Source organism: Pectinophora gossypiella, chromosome 5 (assembly GCF_024362695.1).
Source record: "Pectinophora gossypiella chromosome 5, ilPecGoss1.1, whole genome shotgun sequence".
Taxonomy (NCBI): Eukaryota; Metazoa; Arthropoda; class Insecta; order Lepidoptera; family Gelechiidae; genus Pectinophora; species Pectinophora gossypiella.
The window spans coordinates 12169699-12188883 of record NC_065408.1 but is presented as its reverse complement, the minus strand read 5'-3'; the positions used below and the strand labels follow the sequence as shown (position 1 = coordinate 12188883).

Below are 19185 nucleotides of genomic sequence, written 5' to 3'. Positions count from 1 at the left end.
AAAACTGCGCTTGAGATAAATACGCTGCTACATTTGCTGTGAATTTATAAAAGCTGAGCTCGGTGGCGCAGCGGGAATGAGGAGCTCAGTGGCGCAGCGGTAAACGCGCTCGGTCTGCGATTATTGAAGTTAAGCAACTTTCGCAAAGGCCGGTCATAGGATGGGTGACCACAAAAAAAGTTTTCATCTCGAGCTCCTCCGTGCTTCGAAAGGCACGTTAAGCCATTGGTCCCGGCTGCATTAGCAGTCGTTAATAACCACCAATCCGCACTGGGCCCGCGTGATGGCTTAAGGCCCGATCTCCCTATCCATCCATAGGGAAGGCCCGTGCCCCAGCAGTAGGGACGTTAATTGGCTGATGATGATGATTATAAAAGCTGAAAATGATGAAGTCTAGAAATAAAAGTCAGAGTTAACGTCGTATTATTTTATTTTCGTCTGTGTTCCAGCCGCCCGGTACAGATACGAGCGGCGTTCGTTACAAGTATACGTAATAACGCTACTTTACCAAATTGTCGAAATACTGATATTATCTGAGAGGCCGTGGCCTCGCAACGCAAACGAACATCGACCACGACCCTCACAACCTGCTCCCCACGCCAACAACTATTAAAAACATTCACTATTTACTATACATGAATCTCTATACAATAAATAAATTCTAGAAAAGATTCCCCTCGGATATTCAAGGACAAGATATAATATAAGATACTATTAAACAACTCTGTAATATCATTTGTAAATTTAGCAAAAGCGAGATTTAAAGTCGTTTATATAATATATAATAAATATTCAGATATATTGTTAGGGATAAAAGATAACTCTTAGCTGCTACTAAAATGACTTTACTGTTACTTGAAAATCCCAATATTTTATAGAGTGCCTTTCATAGTCAACGCTACTAATACTAATAAGAGACGTTATTCCTTCTTTTGCAATACAATATGCAATGAACTATCAATAGGTAAGATTCATTTTCTTATACATCATGAAAAATTCATAAAATTGTAATAATATATTTTAACTAATCACTATCTCGAAGAAGTCTTGTAGATACAAATTCGTTATCATTCGACTTCCACTATTCATATAATCATTAAAGCAAGATTTTCAAGTAGCGGTAAAATCGAACAACAATGTATCCATTCCGGCTTACCGATGGTTAAATATTATACGGTGATCGGTGAAGCGGGAATGGATGAAACAATAGGTGAATTATCTAGCTACTACCGCGTGGGTGCAGGTTGTGAGGGCTCGGCCGATAAGCCAACTGAAGCCGTGCGCCGAAGTCACTACACACTACTACCGCTACTCGCGGCCCGGCTACCGACTGTCGAGCGACACTTCAAGTCTTGGAAACTTTCGGACTTCAATCATCGTCTGTCAACTTGTTTCTCTTACTAACTACCTAGTGATTTACATATCAATCAGTTTTAATCCAAGTTTTAAAGCTTATAGTAACAATACAACGTCAAACAAACAATACGCTAGGAATAATTTTGGACCTAAAAGTGATCCTTGTAGCAGTCCTTAAAGTTTTTGAGTAATACTTTAATATAGCGCCTTATATAAACTAATAGTCAATTTCTGATAGACAATTGTCATAAACTGTTCAAAATGTATTGATTATCATAAGTTAGATACAATTTCCCTTTGAAACTGGTATGATTCATTGTATAGAAAGCTTCAGAGAATACAATAAACTAGTGATGTTATTATGAAAACATGAGTAAGTACTGGTTTCGTATCGTGTTAGTTTTTACTTTAATTCAAATAAGATAAATTAATGCAAAGGACTATAAAATTAGTCCAAAGCGATACCCTAGACGACAACTGAAATCCTCGCTATTTTGAACGCCCTTATAACTAATCTATCATACGCTACACAATATATCAACACCGCACAAATCAATACACAAACAACCCTGGATTATTGCCTTTCAGAAATTTATTTAACAGTGTAGCGCGTGATAGCAACCTACTATTAGCATATCGGTACATATTCCCGTAAAATAGGCCATTTTAAGTTCCAAAAGAAGAGTGGAATTCCTGATGACGGAAATATGAACGGATAATTTTTTTCCCATATCTTCCAAGACTACTTCGAAATTGAAGACAGTTTTCATCGAAAGATACTTTTTCGTACATAAACCCTGTATCAAGACTGATGTCAGCTACTTATAGGCCCCTGTGAAAGATGAGCGAATGTCACAAGAATCGATGTACGAACAAACTAAATGCATAAGGAACAGTACAAGCGAGGCATTTCAAAATAACTCCTAGTATCCATACAAAAGAGGAACAGGTAAAAAGTAAAAGTATCAAAAACATTTTGTGTCCCATTTCAGTCGAGTCATTTGTGCATTGCTATTTTATAAACAGTAGTAGAATAACACAACTTCGTCTTGAAGTGTTGCTCAAAAGTGAATAGTAACCAAGTAGCCTCCGACAGACATATAAACAAGTGTATATAAATTATGCATTCTATAAAAAATGGACCAATCATGGCAGTGACGGTTGGATCAGTGCTGTCATTGGTCGATTTCGCCACTCTTATATGTCTAGCAGACGCTAGTAATAAGAACTGAGATTCTATTTTCAAATTTCAAAACTGACCAATCATTACGAAGTCGAATAGTTATTCTATTGGTAACCACCGTAGTTAAAACGTTTGAAATTCGAACATAGCACCTCTGATCTTGAGATTGCGACCGATCTCAACGGATATAATATGACTCCATTCCTTCATAGAATCAGCGACTCGTAAAAATGCTTTACTAACTCTATTTATTATACTTTATTTATAATTATCGTTATATAATTTAGTAGGTTAATGAACAATGATTACTGGAATAATTTAACATTCATATGCAGCGTTTGATAGATGATTGCTCATGTGACGTAATCGCTCGTTCTACGACGGATGTCCTGCGAGTGGTATCTACGAGCTACTCTGATATGGTCTCAGTCTCAAGACAGTCCGCACGTCTGATCTATGATACACTCTCCCTACTCGAGCTACTCGCTTGTGTGCACTCTCGACACTCGGACTCAGCGATGCACCTTCATCCCCTTTGACATTGCTCCGGACTGTTTTATGAATGTTTCGAGTAATGTTTCAATGAGAGGCAGATGGATGATCGTCCGATATGGTGTGCAGCGCGCACGCAAGCGTCTGATATGTGGGATGATGTGTGTAGCGCCCTGGGCCGGCCGCGGCGCCCCACCCGACCGGTACAAAACTGGAGCGTACCTACATATACGTATATTATATACAATGTACAATACAATACGATAAACACTAGAGGCCTACAGGGCCGGACGCGGCGGCCGGCGAGGCGTCCGCCTCGCGCGTCAGTAAGTATACATTCTCACAATAATATACATCGTAACTCGCTCTATATATAACAAACATTACACGAACGCGCACCACGTTCGTCATTAAACAACATAATATACAGCGGAATCGTAGCACTCTTTCGATTCGATAAAAAAATTGACTAGAAAATCTCAATTCGCTACGAGCACTATGTGTGCGCGGGGGGCGAGAATATGTCCGCGCTGCGCCACGCCTCCGCCTCGACCTCCGCGTCGTATTGCTGCAGGAACGGGTTGGTGGCGCTGTTGTACCGCGGGGACAGCGCGCCCGAGTTGAGCGTGACGGCCAACCCCGCCGACGTGCCGGGGATGGCGGTGCGCGGCGAGTCGCGCGAGCCGGGGTCGCGCGGTGGGGTATCGCGTGCGTCGCGGGGATCACGGGGGTCACGGGAGTCGTGGCCGCGGGGGGTCAGCTCGCGCGAGCCGCCGTCACGTGGCGTGGAGCGCGGCGAGTCGCGCGGGGAGGCGCGCGGCGAGGCTCGCGGGGAGCTGCGCGGGGAGGCAGCGCGCTCCGGCTGGCGCAGGATGGAGGACACGGAGCCGCCGTGCTTGATGGTGTCCGCCGGGCTATGGCTGCCGGAGCTAGTGCTGCCCGAGCCGGGCGACGAGACTGTCACCTGCCGTGAGCGCGCCGGCGCGGGCACCGCCACGCGTACCGGCGACTGCGGACGATATTGGACGCCCCTGACTGATGAGAGAACCTGCGGAAAGCGAACACGTCTATAATCAATAGAGCCAGCCCTATCAGCGACGGTTACGTAAGGTCAACAAGTACTTTTAGCGATTTTGAGTTAGTAAACATTTTAGTAGGTAAGTTTGTTTTTTTTTATTTGTAGCTATTGTTAGCCTCACAATCTGTGAATATGTGAGTAGAAATAAGCTGATAAACGGCCTCCGTGATCCAGTGGTTGAGCATTGGACTCACGATGCGGAGGTCCCGGGTTCGAATCCCGGTAGGGACTTGTCACAAAAGTCACTTTGAGTTAGGATATTACACGCTAATCACCTCATTGTCAGAAATTACTTCCTAACAATTTCAACAAATCTAATTCAGACGTGTTCGTCGTTACATGAACCATGTCATAGGCCTTTGGCGACTCAATAATAACCCTGACACGGGGGTTTAGGTTGGTTGGTTGAGTTGAGTTTGGTAATCTATCTGACAATGACAACCCACACGATAGCAGAAAAAGCTGATAAAAAATGTGTCCATTTTTAAATTTTGCCCGTTTGATACTTGCATAACAAAATGAGATGAGGGTGCTTTAAGTTCAGAGAAATTATGTTGTATCCCAAGTGAAGCTGGTGACATTTTAAGTATGAGCATGGAGTGAAATGATGTGTGTGCATACGTACATGTGCGGGCGGCGAGCGGTCGGGCACGGGCCGAGCCGAGAGAGCTGGCGGCGGAGATGCTGCTGATGCTCCCACTTGAGGCCGATATGGACTGACTGAGGGCGGAACTCGGCCTGTCGGGCGGTACAACAGCGTTAGCATGGAGAACGAGTAGTTAGAAACACGGACAGTGTTGGAAGACACAACTACTCGAAACGAAACGTATCATAGCTTTCTCCATTGTGAGGTATCGGACAATATTTTCTGATCAGTACCGTCATGGACACTTTTGATGGTCGACAATATAATTTATCACTAGGATTGCCGAATTGAATAAATGCACAGATAACAAACCCTCATATCATCTATCTATATGAATAAGTCTACTTATCAGCTCTAAAGTCTATAGGTACCCAGTTGAGCCGTTCTTGGCCGTTACTTTAAGAAGAGAAAAGTGAAAAGCTGAAGATAAAGAGTCAAAAAGTTTTGAAAGAGAGAGAATGGGACAGAGTGGTACCTTGGGGGAGGGTGAGTGAGGCCGCTTGCGACGCACTGGCTCTGTTTCCACGCGGCCCGAGTACTGGCTCGCCGCGCCGAACTGTCTACAAACATACATGCGTTAAGGTACCGCATATTAGTTGACAGAGAGTGGTCTTGTCTAGTGTACTACAAGCGATGCATGCGCTAGGTCTGTTTATCTCGTAGCTATAGTTGACATGACATGTACCTATGATTGGCTTTTGTTTTAAGATGAACATTTTCAGATCCAATGTTGTTGGATTGTCAGATCTGCTTAAACAGTTTGAGTGCGCAGAAATTGAATTCGACGTAAATTACGAGTTTATTTATCAATTTGATAGTCCATTATCAATAACCTCCTAAGGGAAAGATTTAGGTTTTTAGACTTTACTTATAAACAAGTGCCTATCCCTGACTTTTAATAATGTGTCCACAATATAAAAATAATACCTAATAATTTATCTCAATTTCCAGTTGTTCAACATCAAATCGACATGTCAAGCCAATCCCAGAAGCTAAGAACAGATTCAACAGATTTCGTGCAGGACGTATTCGTGTATTTGTGCAGTAGTTGCATTGTAGCAAGAGTCGTGCAATGCAATGACGTGGGAGGTGACATTACCTGAACGTTTAGGGGCCGGCCAGATCTGCAACAGGCATTGGAGGACGTGAATCGGTCTTTGGTAGTCAAGTTCAGTTGGTGGTTGTGATTGCAGCATCAGAGGTGGGGCTAGAGCCACTGCTAAATGTTGTGGAGACATCTTATTTCGGTCCTGGGCTGCGACTACTAGCGCCAAATGGTCGAGCAGAAAGACCAAAGTAGCGCGCGCTGCTCGAGGCAGGCATTCCACTATTGAAGCCATGAGCCGAGCGTTGCCTTCACGGTCATCTGGGAGACAAACTCCTGGGAAAAAACAGATGTTATTTGTGTGATTTCTTTCAGGTTCGGTGACAAAACCAAATAACAAAAAAGTTATTAGAACTACTTTAAACAATTGTTTCCTCTATAATAACCTCTATAATACCTTTTACATATATCCCTTTAAGAGTCACGAAAAATAGTTAAATAATAAATTGACTGGCTTTCATCTTACTAAATTCAACGATAGGTTCCTCTACTTGTTACATCACTTTTCTCCGAAAAACATTATTCCAAGAAACAAGAAGATTCTTCTACAGTGTCATGTTCTCTTACCCAGAGCATCCAGTGTCATCTGATACAGACAGCGGCTGAACAGTGGCTGTGGAAGCTCCCGAAGGTAATCCTTCAACAGTCCCGTGATGACATTGATGTCTGGCACGGAGTCCGGAGCCAACTCCACTCCTCGGGCGTTTCTCTCGAAGGCTTCTCGTAATATCCGCTTTTTACTAGCTGATCCGCACAGTCGGTAAAGACCTGGAAAAAGGATAGTATTTTTGTCTGTTTCTAATTTAATACCTTAGATTAGAGCATTATTGTTATTGAAATTAATATGTTCGGATTCAGCATATAAAGGTTCAACGGGAAGACTTGTATGTTCTTTAAAACATCTTTGTCTTATAAAATGTCAAAAATATAATTTTATTTTCTGAAGAAGAGGTTATGTAAAAATGTGAAATTATTTTCTTCGAATGTTGTTTCTTTATTTCAGGTGAATTTAGTTATTTAGTATCGAATAATGTAATTACTTATAAAACAAGTGTATTAATAAAAATTATTTATTTCAGAGAAACGCAACGTAGTTTTTATTTCACAAGAATATTTCATTGTCTTTAAGAAGACATTATAAAGTCTCCCTAATCATTAACTTTAGGAGGATACAGTTATTCGGGAATTCAGGGTAAATCTGTTCTATGTTTAATTTCATCATTTAATAATTTATCTACTATCAAACGAGAGTCTTTTATATTATCGTTTATTATTCAAATCATTATAATACGAATTTTATAAAAAAATAAGTGTCTAGTAGCTCGTAAGAAATCCTTACCAATAATGTCAAGTCCTCGTCTTTCAATCTCCTCAACACATCGTCTCACTATAAGCGGCACGGGCGGCGCGTGTGGTGGTCGCACCTCTCTAGCTACAACTGCGTCTAGTTCGGCTCCAAATAGCGGTGGTGGGGATAACCGGGGTGGGGCGGGTCGCCTTCTGAACAGATCCTGAGGTTCTGTGTGACGCATGCGTACATACAGTGTTCCGCGGGGTTCCATCTGGAAGCAAAAATACGATGTGGTACTGGATTTCCGTTTACGGGAGATAAAAGATTATTGTTACGTTTAAGAAGATTAGAAAACCCTGTTTAACCACCTACTAAATAAGTATTGTATTAAACAGTACTGTTTTCCAGATAATTTGTGGATAGGTCCATATCAATCACTAATCAGCAAGTGGTGAACCATTCATATTTTTCATTTCCAAAATTAAAGTCTTCGGATGTGTTGCCTAGCGTTTTCCCATCCTAGGGTCCAATTTCCTACTTAATCTCATTCGAAGTTCAGATAATAATATTCTTCCCACTTACCTTGACAGCAAGCTGATGTGAAGCCCCTCGAGTGAGCAAATCGGATAGGGCTACGGCGCCGCGGTAGCACAGTTTGTGACGATGTTGCGGATCCCAAGAGTAAACTAATACGTCCAACTGCCGGTTCTCAACTAACTCCAGCTCGAATGATTCGTCCCAGTCGAATTGAAGCTCGCCGGTACGGACCTGAAGGAGATAGACAACATTTTATTTCGTGTGTTTTTCGGATAATTGTCAGACAAATGAGGAGTAGAATGAAATTAAAAAATAGGATAGAACGTGAAATTAATCGTTGATTAGAAAAATATAAAAAACACTGTACTTATGTTTTTTTTTACAAATAATAGTTTTGGGTTAAATTGAAAACATTAGCAGATGCATTTTAGTGCTCGAAGAAACCATTTTTAGAAACGAACTGGGCAACTTGTAATTGGTAGATAGACACTTACCACAGTTCTAGCTTTGTGCACGCGGTCGCACTCGAGCACGCAATAAAGGTCTCGCGGTGCTGTAGGCGGATGTGGGGGTGCCAGGGGTCCAGAAGGGGGAGACCCGGGGGACGCACCCCCTGCACCCCCTGGCCCCGGGGGACGGAGCCCACGTCCCGCCAGCAGGTGCACCCACAGCATGCCCGATACACCCGGACCGGCTAATCGGGACAGACCTGTCATCGAAGAAGAAAGACCCGCTGGTGGCTTCTCCACTTTGTATTTTAGGAACTCTGAAACAGAAAAAATACTTTTATTTAATGAATTAGGAAGTTCCGAATCCGTTTTCTTTACCTAACTGTACTATTCAGAGGTAGAAGACAGGAGTCCTAGTACCACTTTGAAATAGACTTCTCTGGGCACCATCGCACTCGAGTACTGCGAGGCGAAAGGCAAGAGGGAGGCCCTACTTTTCCCTAAAAAAGTAATATAGAGAATGCAAGACCGACAAGACCTCTTAAATTAGTAATGATGATGATGATGATAAATGAACATCGAATCTCACCGCTAGGATTTATATCAAGATGGCGCTGATGTCGCGAGCTCGGTGTAGGCACAGGACTCGGGTTAGGACAGTTGAACCTCGAGCCCAGTTCGAGGAGTTGTCTCACTCGACGAGCTGACGGCGAACCCCCAGTAGGCCCCAGCTGTTGCGAGGACAATGATCTCGCAGGTAAGTGTCGTGGACGTTCCACTCGACCAGCACGTCCGGCTAATCCCAGAGTGGAACCAAAACGACTGCCGCTTTCCATCTGTGGAGTAAAACAATTTTGATATATTGAGAAAATAAATAAATAGTATTCGATGAATTTGACGAGACAACAGACTACGTAGAGTTATTTCTGTGAAGCGTATGACCAGCTTTATCTCAATATTTCTGCGAGGGGCAGGCTTGATTGTATCTTCATTGTACTGGGAGTAATCTACCCATCAAGTCCAACAACATTTTGTCACCAAATCATAAATACAACTAAGTATTTATAAAACCACTTACGTTTTTTAGTGCGTCGTGTATGTTTTCCGCTGAGTAGTGAGTGGGAAGACGAGGACGCAATGTCTCGTATAACGCACTGGTTGACGGAGCTCGTGACAACCACGCTCGGTACTCATCTGACGTGAACACTGACGGAGACGATGGTAGACGACCTGTTTGCACAGGAAAACGTGACTATTAATAAGGGACCGTTCGAGGGTACTTGTTAAAAGGTAATGCCAAGATTATCACCTCTGGAAGAACGAAGATCTAAACGCGAAGACAGTGGTTCCGGCTCATCTTGTAATACGCTTCCTGCGCGTCTGCTTAGCCCAAGCCTACAAAGAAAATGTTTCGTGTAACAAGCTGATAAATTTTAAATCCATTTTATTTTCAGAAAATGTTAAAGTGAAATCTCACCTTTGACCAGTTCCTCTCACGTCTCTCGGTAAAGAATTAAACTTCGATCCGATGTCTCTTCCTAATGTGCTACTTCTATATCCACTGAGTCCAGAATAGTACGGCGTTCTTGTTGGTGCAGTAGCTTCAGTATCAGATGAATAGTCCAAACTTCGATTCCTTCTCGATGTGCCGAATTTACTACTGTATGATGGTAGTCCCAATCCAGCAGTTCCATAACCGGCCCCAAGAGTGGAACCCAATCCAGTACCTGATAACCCTGTTCCCAATCCGGAGGTTGTTAGACCTGATCCAACTAAGCTGGAACCCGTTAGGCCACTTAAACCTGTTGTAGATAGTCCTGACGGTAATCCATGACCACCTAAACCCGTGCCAGTCAGGCCCGATCCAGGCAGGCCTGTGCCTCCCAAACCAGACCCAACTCCTCCAACTCCACCATATCGTTGATTGTATCTGGAGAGGCTCGAAGCTGAAACATAACCGAGATGTTAGTATTACTATATTTCAGGAAGAATCAAAATATTGTATTCATAACTTATAACTACCACCAGTGGCTGCCGAGGCCTTCAAACTCGACCGCAAAAGCGAATGTCGTCCGAAGTCCGAATGTGTTTCAGCCCGCGGCAGTTGTTGCTCCGAACCCGACCGAGGAACTCTCCCACCGAAGCGTGTGCTGAAATGTGGCAACCAATGGTAACCATCGCTAAAACCACAGAATAATCATGTCACCATCGCATAGTTGCAATAAAGTAACCATGACAGAACTACACTCACCTTCCAGTTTCCGACGGATAATAAGAATGCACCTTCTCTGCTAAGCTTTCCATAGCACTAGGATAGGATCGCTCATACGGCACAAAGTGTGTTGTCGATGATTTTGGTTGTTCAGTAATAACTGGAGGCGGCGGTCGGTAACTGTAAGCAAAGTCATACTATCTGAAACTCAACCCTTCAAAATTGTTTCATTTCGAAAGTGCGTAGAGAGAGCATATAATCGGTGCAGGACCAATACAATATTCACACTTTTATTGGATCCTTGCTAAAAGCCTTTGTTGTAGTAATATTATCACTGACCTCCAAGTAGAATGATCTGAAGGAGGTCTCGAGTTGTAATATAAGTCAAGCGCTGTCGAATCAGGGGAGAGCTGACCAAGTTGCATTCGACTCCGTTCTTCTCTGCCATCGCCGCCTGGTCGGATGCCACCTCCTGGACCTCCGGAGCGGCCCAGAGTACCGTGTCTGTTGGGAGTAACAAGCTTGAAGCTAAGCGCATGAGTCGATAGACCGGCTTATTGTCGTGAACCTTTCGACAACTGCCTTTAAGCTCAAATTAAATATTGCTCACAATTTGATGGTATGCAAATCATCATGATCACGGCTTTTGGATGATGAAGATATCGAAATACTGATTATGACAAGGTTTTATTACTGAACCATTGATCGCAAGGCCAATTTACTACGGATAATTTTGATAAGGTTATTTGTTGCGATGTTTCGTACTCACTGGGAATATAATGCGTCGACTCGGTCACGGTCCCTCTCGTCGTCATCTCGGCAGTCTCTCTTCAGGACGACCACAGGCGGTGGTTTATGCTCCGACCTCGGGAGAGATGGTGATCCGGGACCTGACTTGCCTGTTGCAGTAATTAATTATTAGTAAATAATAATTATTTATTTTCCATTTTGGTCTGCTTTCAGCTTGAAGGCCTATTTTACCACCTATGATGTACGGTCTCTTATAGTTTTCCGAATGAGTATCTGATAGTAGTACTACTTAACTTACTATATGTCAAATAAATTTTGGATCAGTATCAGCAAATGGTGAAATACCTTAAATATAAAATTAAACTGGATTTTGTGATAACCCTCTTACCTTTCCTTTGCCTCGTACAAAGCAGCAACCTTCTTGGTATCGACATGATGATGACGACATCGTCCAGCGACATTCGTCTGACATCCACTAAGTTCACGGCGAGGATTTCATCTCCAACCTTCAAACAGCCGCTGTTATACACAGCGGACTCCAATGCTATCCGCGATATAAACACTCCATCGGTCCTTGTTCCACCATCCCCCTCCCTGATGTACAAACCAAGGGTCTGTCCCGGACGTTTTACGATTTCCACTAGTTGAACTATGTGCCGGGAGTCCTGATAACAAAAATAATTGTTTTTAAAAATGCTCTAAATATTGCTTTTCATTTTATTGTGCAAATACATTACTGGCTGATCATCAGATTGTCCGAAAGTAAGATAATCCGTGCTTCGGAAGGCACGTTAAGCCGTTGGTCCCGGTTAGTACTTACTGATGTAAATAAGTAGTCGTTACATGAGTCATGTCAGGAGCCTTTGGCGGCTCAATACTAACCCTAACACCAGGGTTGATGAGATTGGTACTCCACCTCACAACCCACACGATAGAAGAAGAAGAAGATTGTGCAAATTGCAAACGGGCTTCTCGAAAAGGATTTGGAAATTGGAATAGAGAAAATGCCAGAAAAGATTTTAAAATAATGTTGAAATCTTCAGTTAAAGAACATGATGATATTAAGTTTAAGACGGCAAAACAATTGTACATTTTACAAGACTTAAGAGTAAAAAATATCAAATGAAAATATAATATTATTACCTATACCTACAGCACAAATGACATAGACCTAAATATACAAATACAAAACCATTTAGATACCTGACAACGGAATGTATGTAGACGCGACCCCATCGCTCTATGCCTATTGCTTATCGGAAATCGAAATGCAATTCCAGTCCGTGTTTCGAGTGCCATCTATAACCAATACATCTATAGCTATGCTATGGCAACCCCAATGCACAATATTAGATCCGACCGCATCTATCTCGCCGCAACATGGCCCAGTGCAGTGAAGGCAAACCAATGGCATGCCATCAATGGCACGCGACATAAATTAATTTAGTTTAGGTGTAAATGTAAATGCTTCTAGTGTTTCGCTTTTTTTCGCTAACCAATTACTAATAGACATTTCAGTGACACTAAAAAGTTCCTCGAGTTCCTTTAAGACAAGACTGAGCAGGCACCTTCTGGGTAATCTCGCTACAACGTCGACACTTTCTCAAACACTTCTACGAAAAATTTACACTATTTATTAGATTGGTTTTTGGCACATTATGGCTATATTTAAAATTCCTTTTAAATACAAGCGTATAGCTAGCGTATAGCGTAGGTGGCTATATACATATGTGTGAAGCCAAATATCGGGAGGAGAGGAAGAAAGATAAGGAGACCTTTGCAGTGGGATGATGTAGGCTAGAAATAATAATAAAATCTTTGTTTGTTAACTGGGCGAGCAGCCACTATAGTTCCCTATATCCCCAGTATCCCACTCCACTAATACCCAACCAAATAGCCCAGTAACCTGTATTCTGCTAATAGCAATAGTCCTACATGAACCGGGATTGTCTTTGACTCCTTTAGTGCAAACAGGTTTAATCACCGGTTGGTGTCGCACCTCTTTTAGATTAACTTCTCTTAAGGGGGCCTCTACGTACGTAAGCTTCGGCCCGATGTACGCCTTCTAAAATTTCGCGACTCCATATGCCCGAGATGTGGAGCGACATACAAAGTATAATAAGGTATAAAGGTTCGCCACCCCTGGCCTAGTATGACGTTATTGCGCATCTTGACGCTCACAACAATGCTATTCCAGATTGCGTCTGCATTCCCTGCGATCTAGGGCGGCCACCGTCGAACAATGGCCACGGTGGAGTAGCGTTCTTTCAGACCACGCCACTAGGTTACGAGTTTAGTATTCGGGTCAATGGAGCGGGATAAATATAAAAGTGCAAGTGATAGGTACAAGTAACGGGGTCATCTAATTGTGTCGTTAACGTGATTGATTTTTAAATCCACGATCAAATCCAGGATGTTTTAACGAAAGGTCAGGTCAAGAGCACTCTAAACCGGCGAGCATGCATGAAGTCTTTGATGAGAGTGGAAGCAGCGAAAGTTGCGTGTCGGGATCGTAGAAAGTGGAATTCCGTGTTCTCTGCCTACTACAATGGAAAACAGGTGATCTTAAATCGTACGATTCAAAAAGAAATCCAACGCTTCTCTCTCTCTCTCTATTTAAGAGCTGCGCTCTTGTCGGTGGAATAATCACCATTCCTCTCTTCTTCCCGCCAAAACCTTCACCTCCCGATACGACACGACCTGCACCTTCTCTTTTATTTGTTTCATAAATGTTATCCTAGGTCTACCCCAACGCTTCTAAACACGAGTAAAACAATTACAACATTCTGTTGCTGTCAGTAAATCAGCTTAATAGTTCATGATAATCATGACTCAACTTAAAAATATGTTGGTCATTTTGTCCCCGATCTTAGCACTTCTAGTTTGCAAGAGGAGAGACTAAGGCCATTCAGGTTACGAGGTACATGTGTGTTAATCGAATCGCCTAAAGCTGTGCATCCTCTTGAGCATAATCGAAGCGTTCAGAACGTCACCTTACTAATTTTATTGCTGCCAAATAAATTGACAACGTCGACTGGAAAGGGTTACCTGCTAACATCTAGAATACGTTTTACTAATATAATACATATTAGTCACATTGTTCATCGAAATGAATTTATTTTATAAATACTGCTTTGATAAACAAAATAATATACAATGTTTCAAATAATAATAAAAAATAACAATAAAAAAGATAAACCAGAAAATACCTACTTTACTAAGTCCTCTGCTTAGTCAAACATCCCCCACCCCCACATTTTTTTTATTTGTTTATCAATCTCCGTAAGCTCCGATTCCACTCAAGGCGTTCTAAAGTGACTTAAGTAGGTTTGCTCAGATGGTATTAACTACTTAGACGGACAAATGCGGAGCGCTGAAGGCACTCACTCGCTACTTGGTACAATATTTAAGACAACAGGCCTGAGGGAGCTCAGTTGGACACAAACCTGGGCTTAAGGCGTCGTCTGAAAGGATTATTATTTAAAAGAATCAATCGACCCTAGTGGGCCGATAGCGACCAACGCTTAAACCGCTCATGTGGAACCTATATATTGATTATATGACAAAATATGACCAGGGGGGTTAAATGGTCACATCAAAGCAATTCATCTAAGAAAGCAATATTGCTATTTGACATTTGTTTGCATTGCGCACTTACTTAAAAGTAAACGCAAAATTGCTTCGATGTGGCATTTTAATACCCAGTTTATAAAAAATCATGACTTGAAATACTGTACGTAAATATTGTAAATACCTGTAATGAGAAGAATTTCTTGGCGGCTTCAATATTGTTGCGGCCCACTTGCCTCAGCTCTAGGATTCGCACAATCATCTCGCCGCGACGCTCCACCGCCTGCGACAAACAAAAATATAATTATTATCATTTTATATGTTTACACGTGCATTCATTCATTGAATAGGTAGTACGTTCTGTTAAAGGCTCCAGCGGTGTGTCTTCTCAATTAAGGAATGTTTACTTAGAGATAGATTCGGAATAAATAAGGTCAGGTTCAACGAAGTACCTACTTAATGTTAGTAAACATTGTACTTAATTATGCTGATTTTAGAACTCGTACATAATCTTTGCACTTCTGAACAATACGGGAGTTAGATTCAAAATAACGTTACTAACAGTCATTGCTTAACAATAAATTCACTTGCGCTTAATTTGCACTTTTCTTCACTGGCACAACGTGACATCGTCATATTGGTACTCATTTAAAGTGTACCATTTTTTCTTCAAAAAATAAGTTAAAATATCTTCAAAAGACTGTGTTAAGTAGCGGCACGACAGCCTCTCATGTTTTTCCGGTCACGACAGAAAGCATAGGGCGTACCGACTGTGTTTAAAAAGCCGTGATGAGTAATGGGGAAAACCACTACAAACGAATACTTTAGGTAAACACTGAATCAGTTACGAAACGGCTCCAAAATTGTTCAAATTATACTTTCAAATGTATTGAACTATTGGAAACAGACTTTCGGGCAATTCAAGTAACAAAGTTTAAGGCATTTAAAGTGGAAATTCTATTCGTCAAGTATCGGATTTTCGAATAGCTGATAATTGGTCGTGTATCATACGCAAGTCTGTCCACAAAGTCGTTCTTCTAGGTCTTTATAAATATAATTTACATCCATACGACAGTATTCTGGGGGGTGTTTGTGTAACTCAGTTCCAATCCTGACAAATAGATCCCTATCCTATGATTGGCTAAAATTTCAATGAAGAGTTGTCAGTTTCTACTGGACAGAATTGCTAAATGTCGATATAGAAACTGAGTGACACGATTAAGCCTCTGTATGCACGACGACAAGTAATCGCAGAGAGAGTTTATAGAAATCAGAATCAGAATCATTTATTCAACGTAATTATCATGGATAAACTTGTTGAAGGTCAATGTAACAATTTTGAATTTACGTCATTTCGCAAGGTGTTATGGCTGAGGAGAAGAAATGACAAGAAACTGCAACAGCAACACATCTTTTAAATCAATGAGGGTACATTACAAGTTATTTAATAACTAGAGGAACACATTCAATACCAGACATTTTTATCATTTAGGTAATCATCATCATTAATCTTATAATAAAGCTTTTTACATAAAGTAAGCTTCACGTGAGCTTTAAATTTATTCTCTGACAAATTTTTTTTTTTTTGATTTTATGACAAATTATTGTAAAAACGTATACATAACCCCAAAAAAGATGAATTTAATTTACTTAATCTAGAATTTTGAACAACAATTTCATTTTTATTCCTTGTATTGTAGGTATGCCTTTCACAGTTTCTCGGAAGGAGAGATACATTTTTACGCACATACATAATGTTTTCATAAATATATTGACTTCAATTTACAGCCACTTTTGATGGGACGTCTTTAAATGGATATGGTGAAACGTAAAACAACAGCTGACTGTGTCCAACAGGACAGAAAAGATACAATCTCTGCGTCGATTTTAAGAACACTCCCGTCAATAAGCAGTTGAGTTCATTATATGATTTTATTAGCTCTCAATTCAAAAAAAAGCTTCTTTAAGCTTCTTTGACCTAACACATAACATAAGCTCACGACTATATCCCAATTAGGGTAGTCAGAGGTACATTCATCGCAAGATGAACTAAGTGCACCTCATCGAGCTTCCTGTTAGACATTTAAACCTCCTTTCATCGTATTTTTCTTTGACCTTGTATCATCATCATCAGCCGTATGACGCCCACTGCTGGGCATAGGCCTCCCCCAAGGACCTTGTATATCTAAAAAAAATATTTATATAAGTAAATATAGCACGCGCGTGCGCGTTTGGCTAACGATCTACAGATCTGGGTTCGATTCCCGATAGGGACATTGTCGAAATCACTTTGTGACACTGTTCTTTGTTTGGTAAGGACTTTATAGGCTTGAATCACCTGATTGTCTGAAAAATAAGATGATTCCGTTAAGCCCGTTGGTCCCGGCTATTAGCCGTAAAAACACCTCCACCAACCCGTAGTGGAGCAGCGTGGTGGAGTATGCTCCATACCCCCTCCGGTTGATTGAGGGGAGGCCTGTGTCTAGCAATGGGACGTATATAATATTTATGTTTATGTATAGTAAATATAATAAACGATAGGCATTATGTCTTACCTCGAGCGCCGCGGCCGTGGTCGCGTCGTGATCATTCTCCACCATTTCAATCTGCCTGAATATTTCATTGCTTACACCTGATACCTGCAATCGAAAGAGAATTGATCAATCGTAATTGGTAGGTTGAGGAGCTCGGTGGCGCTGCGGTAAACGCGCTCAGTCTGCGATTGTTGAAGTTAAGTTCATTTGTTTTATTCTTATTCTTCTTAAGCAACTTTCGCAAAGGCCGGTCATAGGATGAGTGACCACAAAAAAAAATAAAGTTTTCATCTCGAGCTCCTCCGTGCTTCGGAAGGCACGTTAAGCCGTTGGTCCCGGCTGCATTAGCAGTCGTTAATAACCATCAATCCGCACTGGGCCCGCATGATGGTTTAAGGCCCGATCTCCCTATCCCTATAGGGACGTTAATGGGCTGATGATGAATTGGTAGGTACTAAATAATATGTTCGCATGCCTTGCCCGTGGTACAACCGCTTGGCAAAACTTATTGAATTAAATGCTTGTTTTTATTTTGGTTAGTGTTGTTACTATTTGGTAAGGGACCTACGCTGTCTATTTTACAATGTATCTACTTGTTAAAAGCAACAAAACTTGGCGGGCAATAATGATATTGCTTATGGATCACCGCTTGAGCTGAGCTATCGAGGACCCCAATACAAATTACGGTTATTTTTTGTCTATTGGAGAGGCTATCTGTGGTACCTACCAAACCTGGTGACGTCAGAGTAGACGGACTATAATAACAACACATAAGAACAACGATGGTGACGATTCTTCACTTTAATAAGACTAGGTATCGGACAAATGGTGAGGATAGGCCTCAGTGTCCCATATGGGTCTTTGTAGCACATTTCGATGTGGGTTTCAGTGTGGGATAGTGTTAATAACTTTATCAAGCAATATTGAAAGCTAATTTCTGGTTGCAGCGCGCAGGGTAGTGTACCGCGCACTTACACTAAGTTTAAGTGTAAGGTTTGCTATTCTTACATCAATTACAAAATATCGATCCTACATTTTAGTAATTTAATTGTTTTTTAGGTTGGCAAGACTGAGGGGTTAAGGAAAGGAAAGTTGTGCCGTGTGGTTCGACTAGCGGTATAAGTCAGTAAGCACATAAATTCATACATACATAGACTCACGCCGATTTCCCTCCGGGGTAAGCAGAGACTATGGAATTCCATTTGCTTCGATCCTGACACACTTCTCTTGGTTCCTCCACATTCATCAATCATACATACACGCACGCCGGCTAAGTGTAGAAGTCAATAAAAATAAGTAGTGTAAGTATTTAAAAGACTATTATCTGTGATTTTAGCCACGTCTAACCTTTTCTTATTTGTTTTTTTTTGACGTGACTTATTGTAGTTTTGCCGCAGATGGCATTAACTACTTGACCGGACAAATGGGGAGCGCTGAAGGCTCTCACCCGGTACAACGTTTAAGACAACAGGCCTTAGGGTGCCCAGTTGTGCGCGAACCTCAGCTCAGGGCGTCGTCTGAGAGGAAAAATATTTGAAAGAATTAATCGACCCTAGTGGGTCGATAGCGATAAGCGCTGAATGAGGAAAATCGTCGACCACGCCGACGGGGTCGGTATCAGGGTCCTGGAGTGTTTGGTGTCGCGAGCTGATTGGCTGCCTCTATGGCTAGAGTAATCGGGTCGTCGGGATCGTATATTAATTTCTAATTTGTGGATTGTGATGAAAAATATACGGAATCATAAAGTGAAGAGGAGTTTTACTAATCAAGAAAGAGATGGTGTTTTTCCTTTTAGTTATAAAGTTGGTGCACGTTCGGATTGAAACCATTGTTGAGACTAGTGGTGTTACCTTGCGGAAGTCTGGTTGCAGCACGCAGGGCGGCGCGTGGTTGGCGCGCGGCGGCTGCGGCGGCCCGGACGGCGCGCGGCCCGGCGACGCCGTCAGGTCCGGCGCCGCGCGGCCGTTCTCCTAACAAACAGA

General features: G+C 41.9%; 1 protein-coding gene across 1 annotated transcript in view; it reads right to left on the bottom strand.

Moving 5' to 3' along the window:
• Positions 1-3336: 3336 nt before the first annotated feature.
• Positions 3337-19185, bottom strand: part of LOC126367009 (rho GTPase-activating protein 100F) — a 43661-nt gene continuing 27812 nt past the window's right edge. Inside the window, exons 2-22 of the mRNA XM_050010359.1 lie at positions 19054-19173; positions 17225-17308; positions 14854-14952; positions 11488-11764; positions 11119-11248; positions 10689-10853; positions 10389-10529; positions 10157-10287; positions 9615-10083; positions 9447-9532; positions 9216-9367; positions 8727-8973; positions 8183-8454; positions 7734-7919; positions 7200-7422; positions 6428-6628; positions 5855-6136; positions 5231-5311; positions 4735-4847; positions 3767-4079; positions 3337-3694 (exon numbers count right to left, since the gene is read on the bottom strand). Of these exons, the coding sequence (XP_049866316.1) occupies positions 3528-3694; positions 3767-4079; positions 4735-4847; positions 5231-5311; positions 5855-6136; positions 6428-6628; positions 7200-7422; positions 7734-7919; positions 8183-8454; positions 8727-8973; positions 9216-9367; positions 9447-9532; positions 9615-10083; positions 10157-10287; positions 10389-10529; positions 10689-10853; positions 11119-11248; positions 11488-11764; positions 14854-14952; positions 17225-17308; positions 19054-19173 (3939 nt within the window). The 3' untranslated portion in view covers positions 3337-3527. The remainder of the gene's footprint in view (positions 3695-3766; positions 4080-4734; positions 4848-5230; positions 5312-5854; positions 6137-6427; positions 6629-7199; positions 7423-7733; positions 7920-8182; positions 8455-8726; positions 8974-9215; positions 9368-9446; positions 9533-9614; positions 10084-10156; positions 10288-10388; positions 10530-10688; positions 10854-11118; positions 11249-11487; positions 11765-14853; positions 14953-17224; positions 17309-19053; positions 19174-19185) is intronic.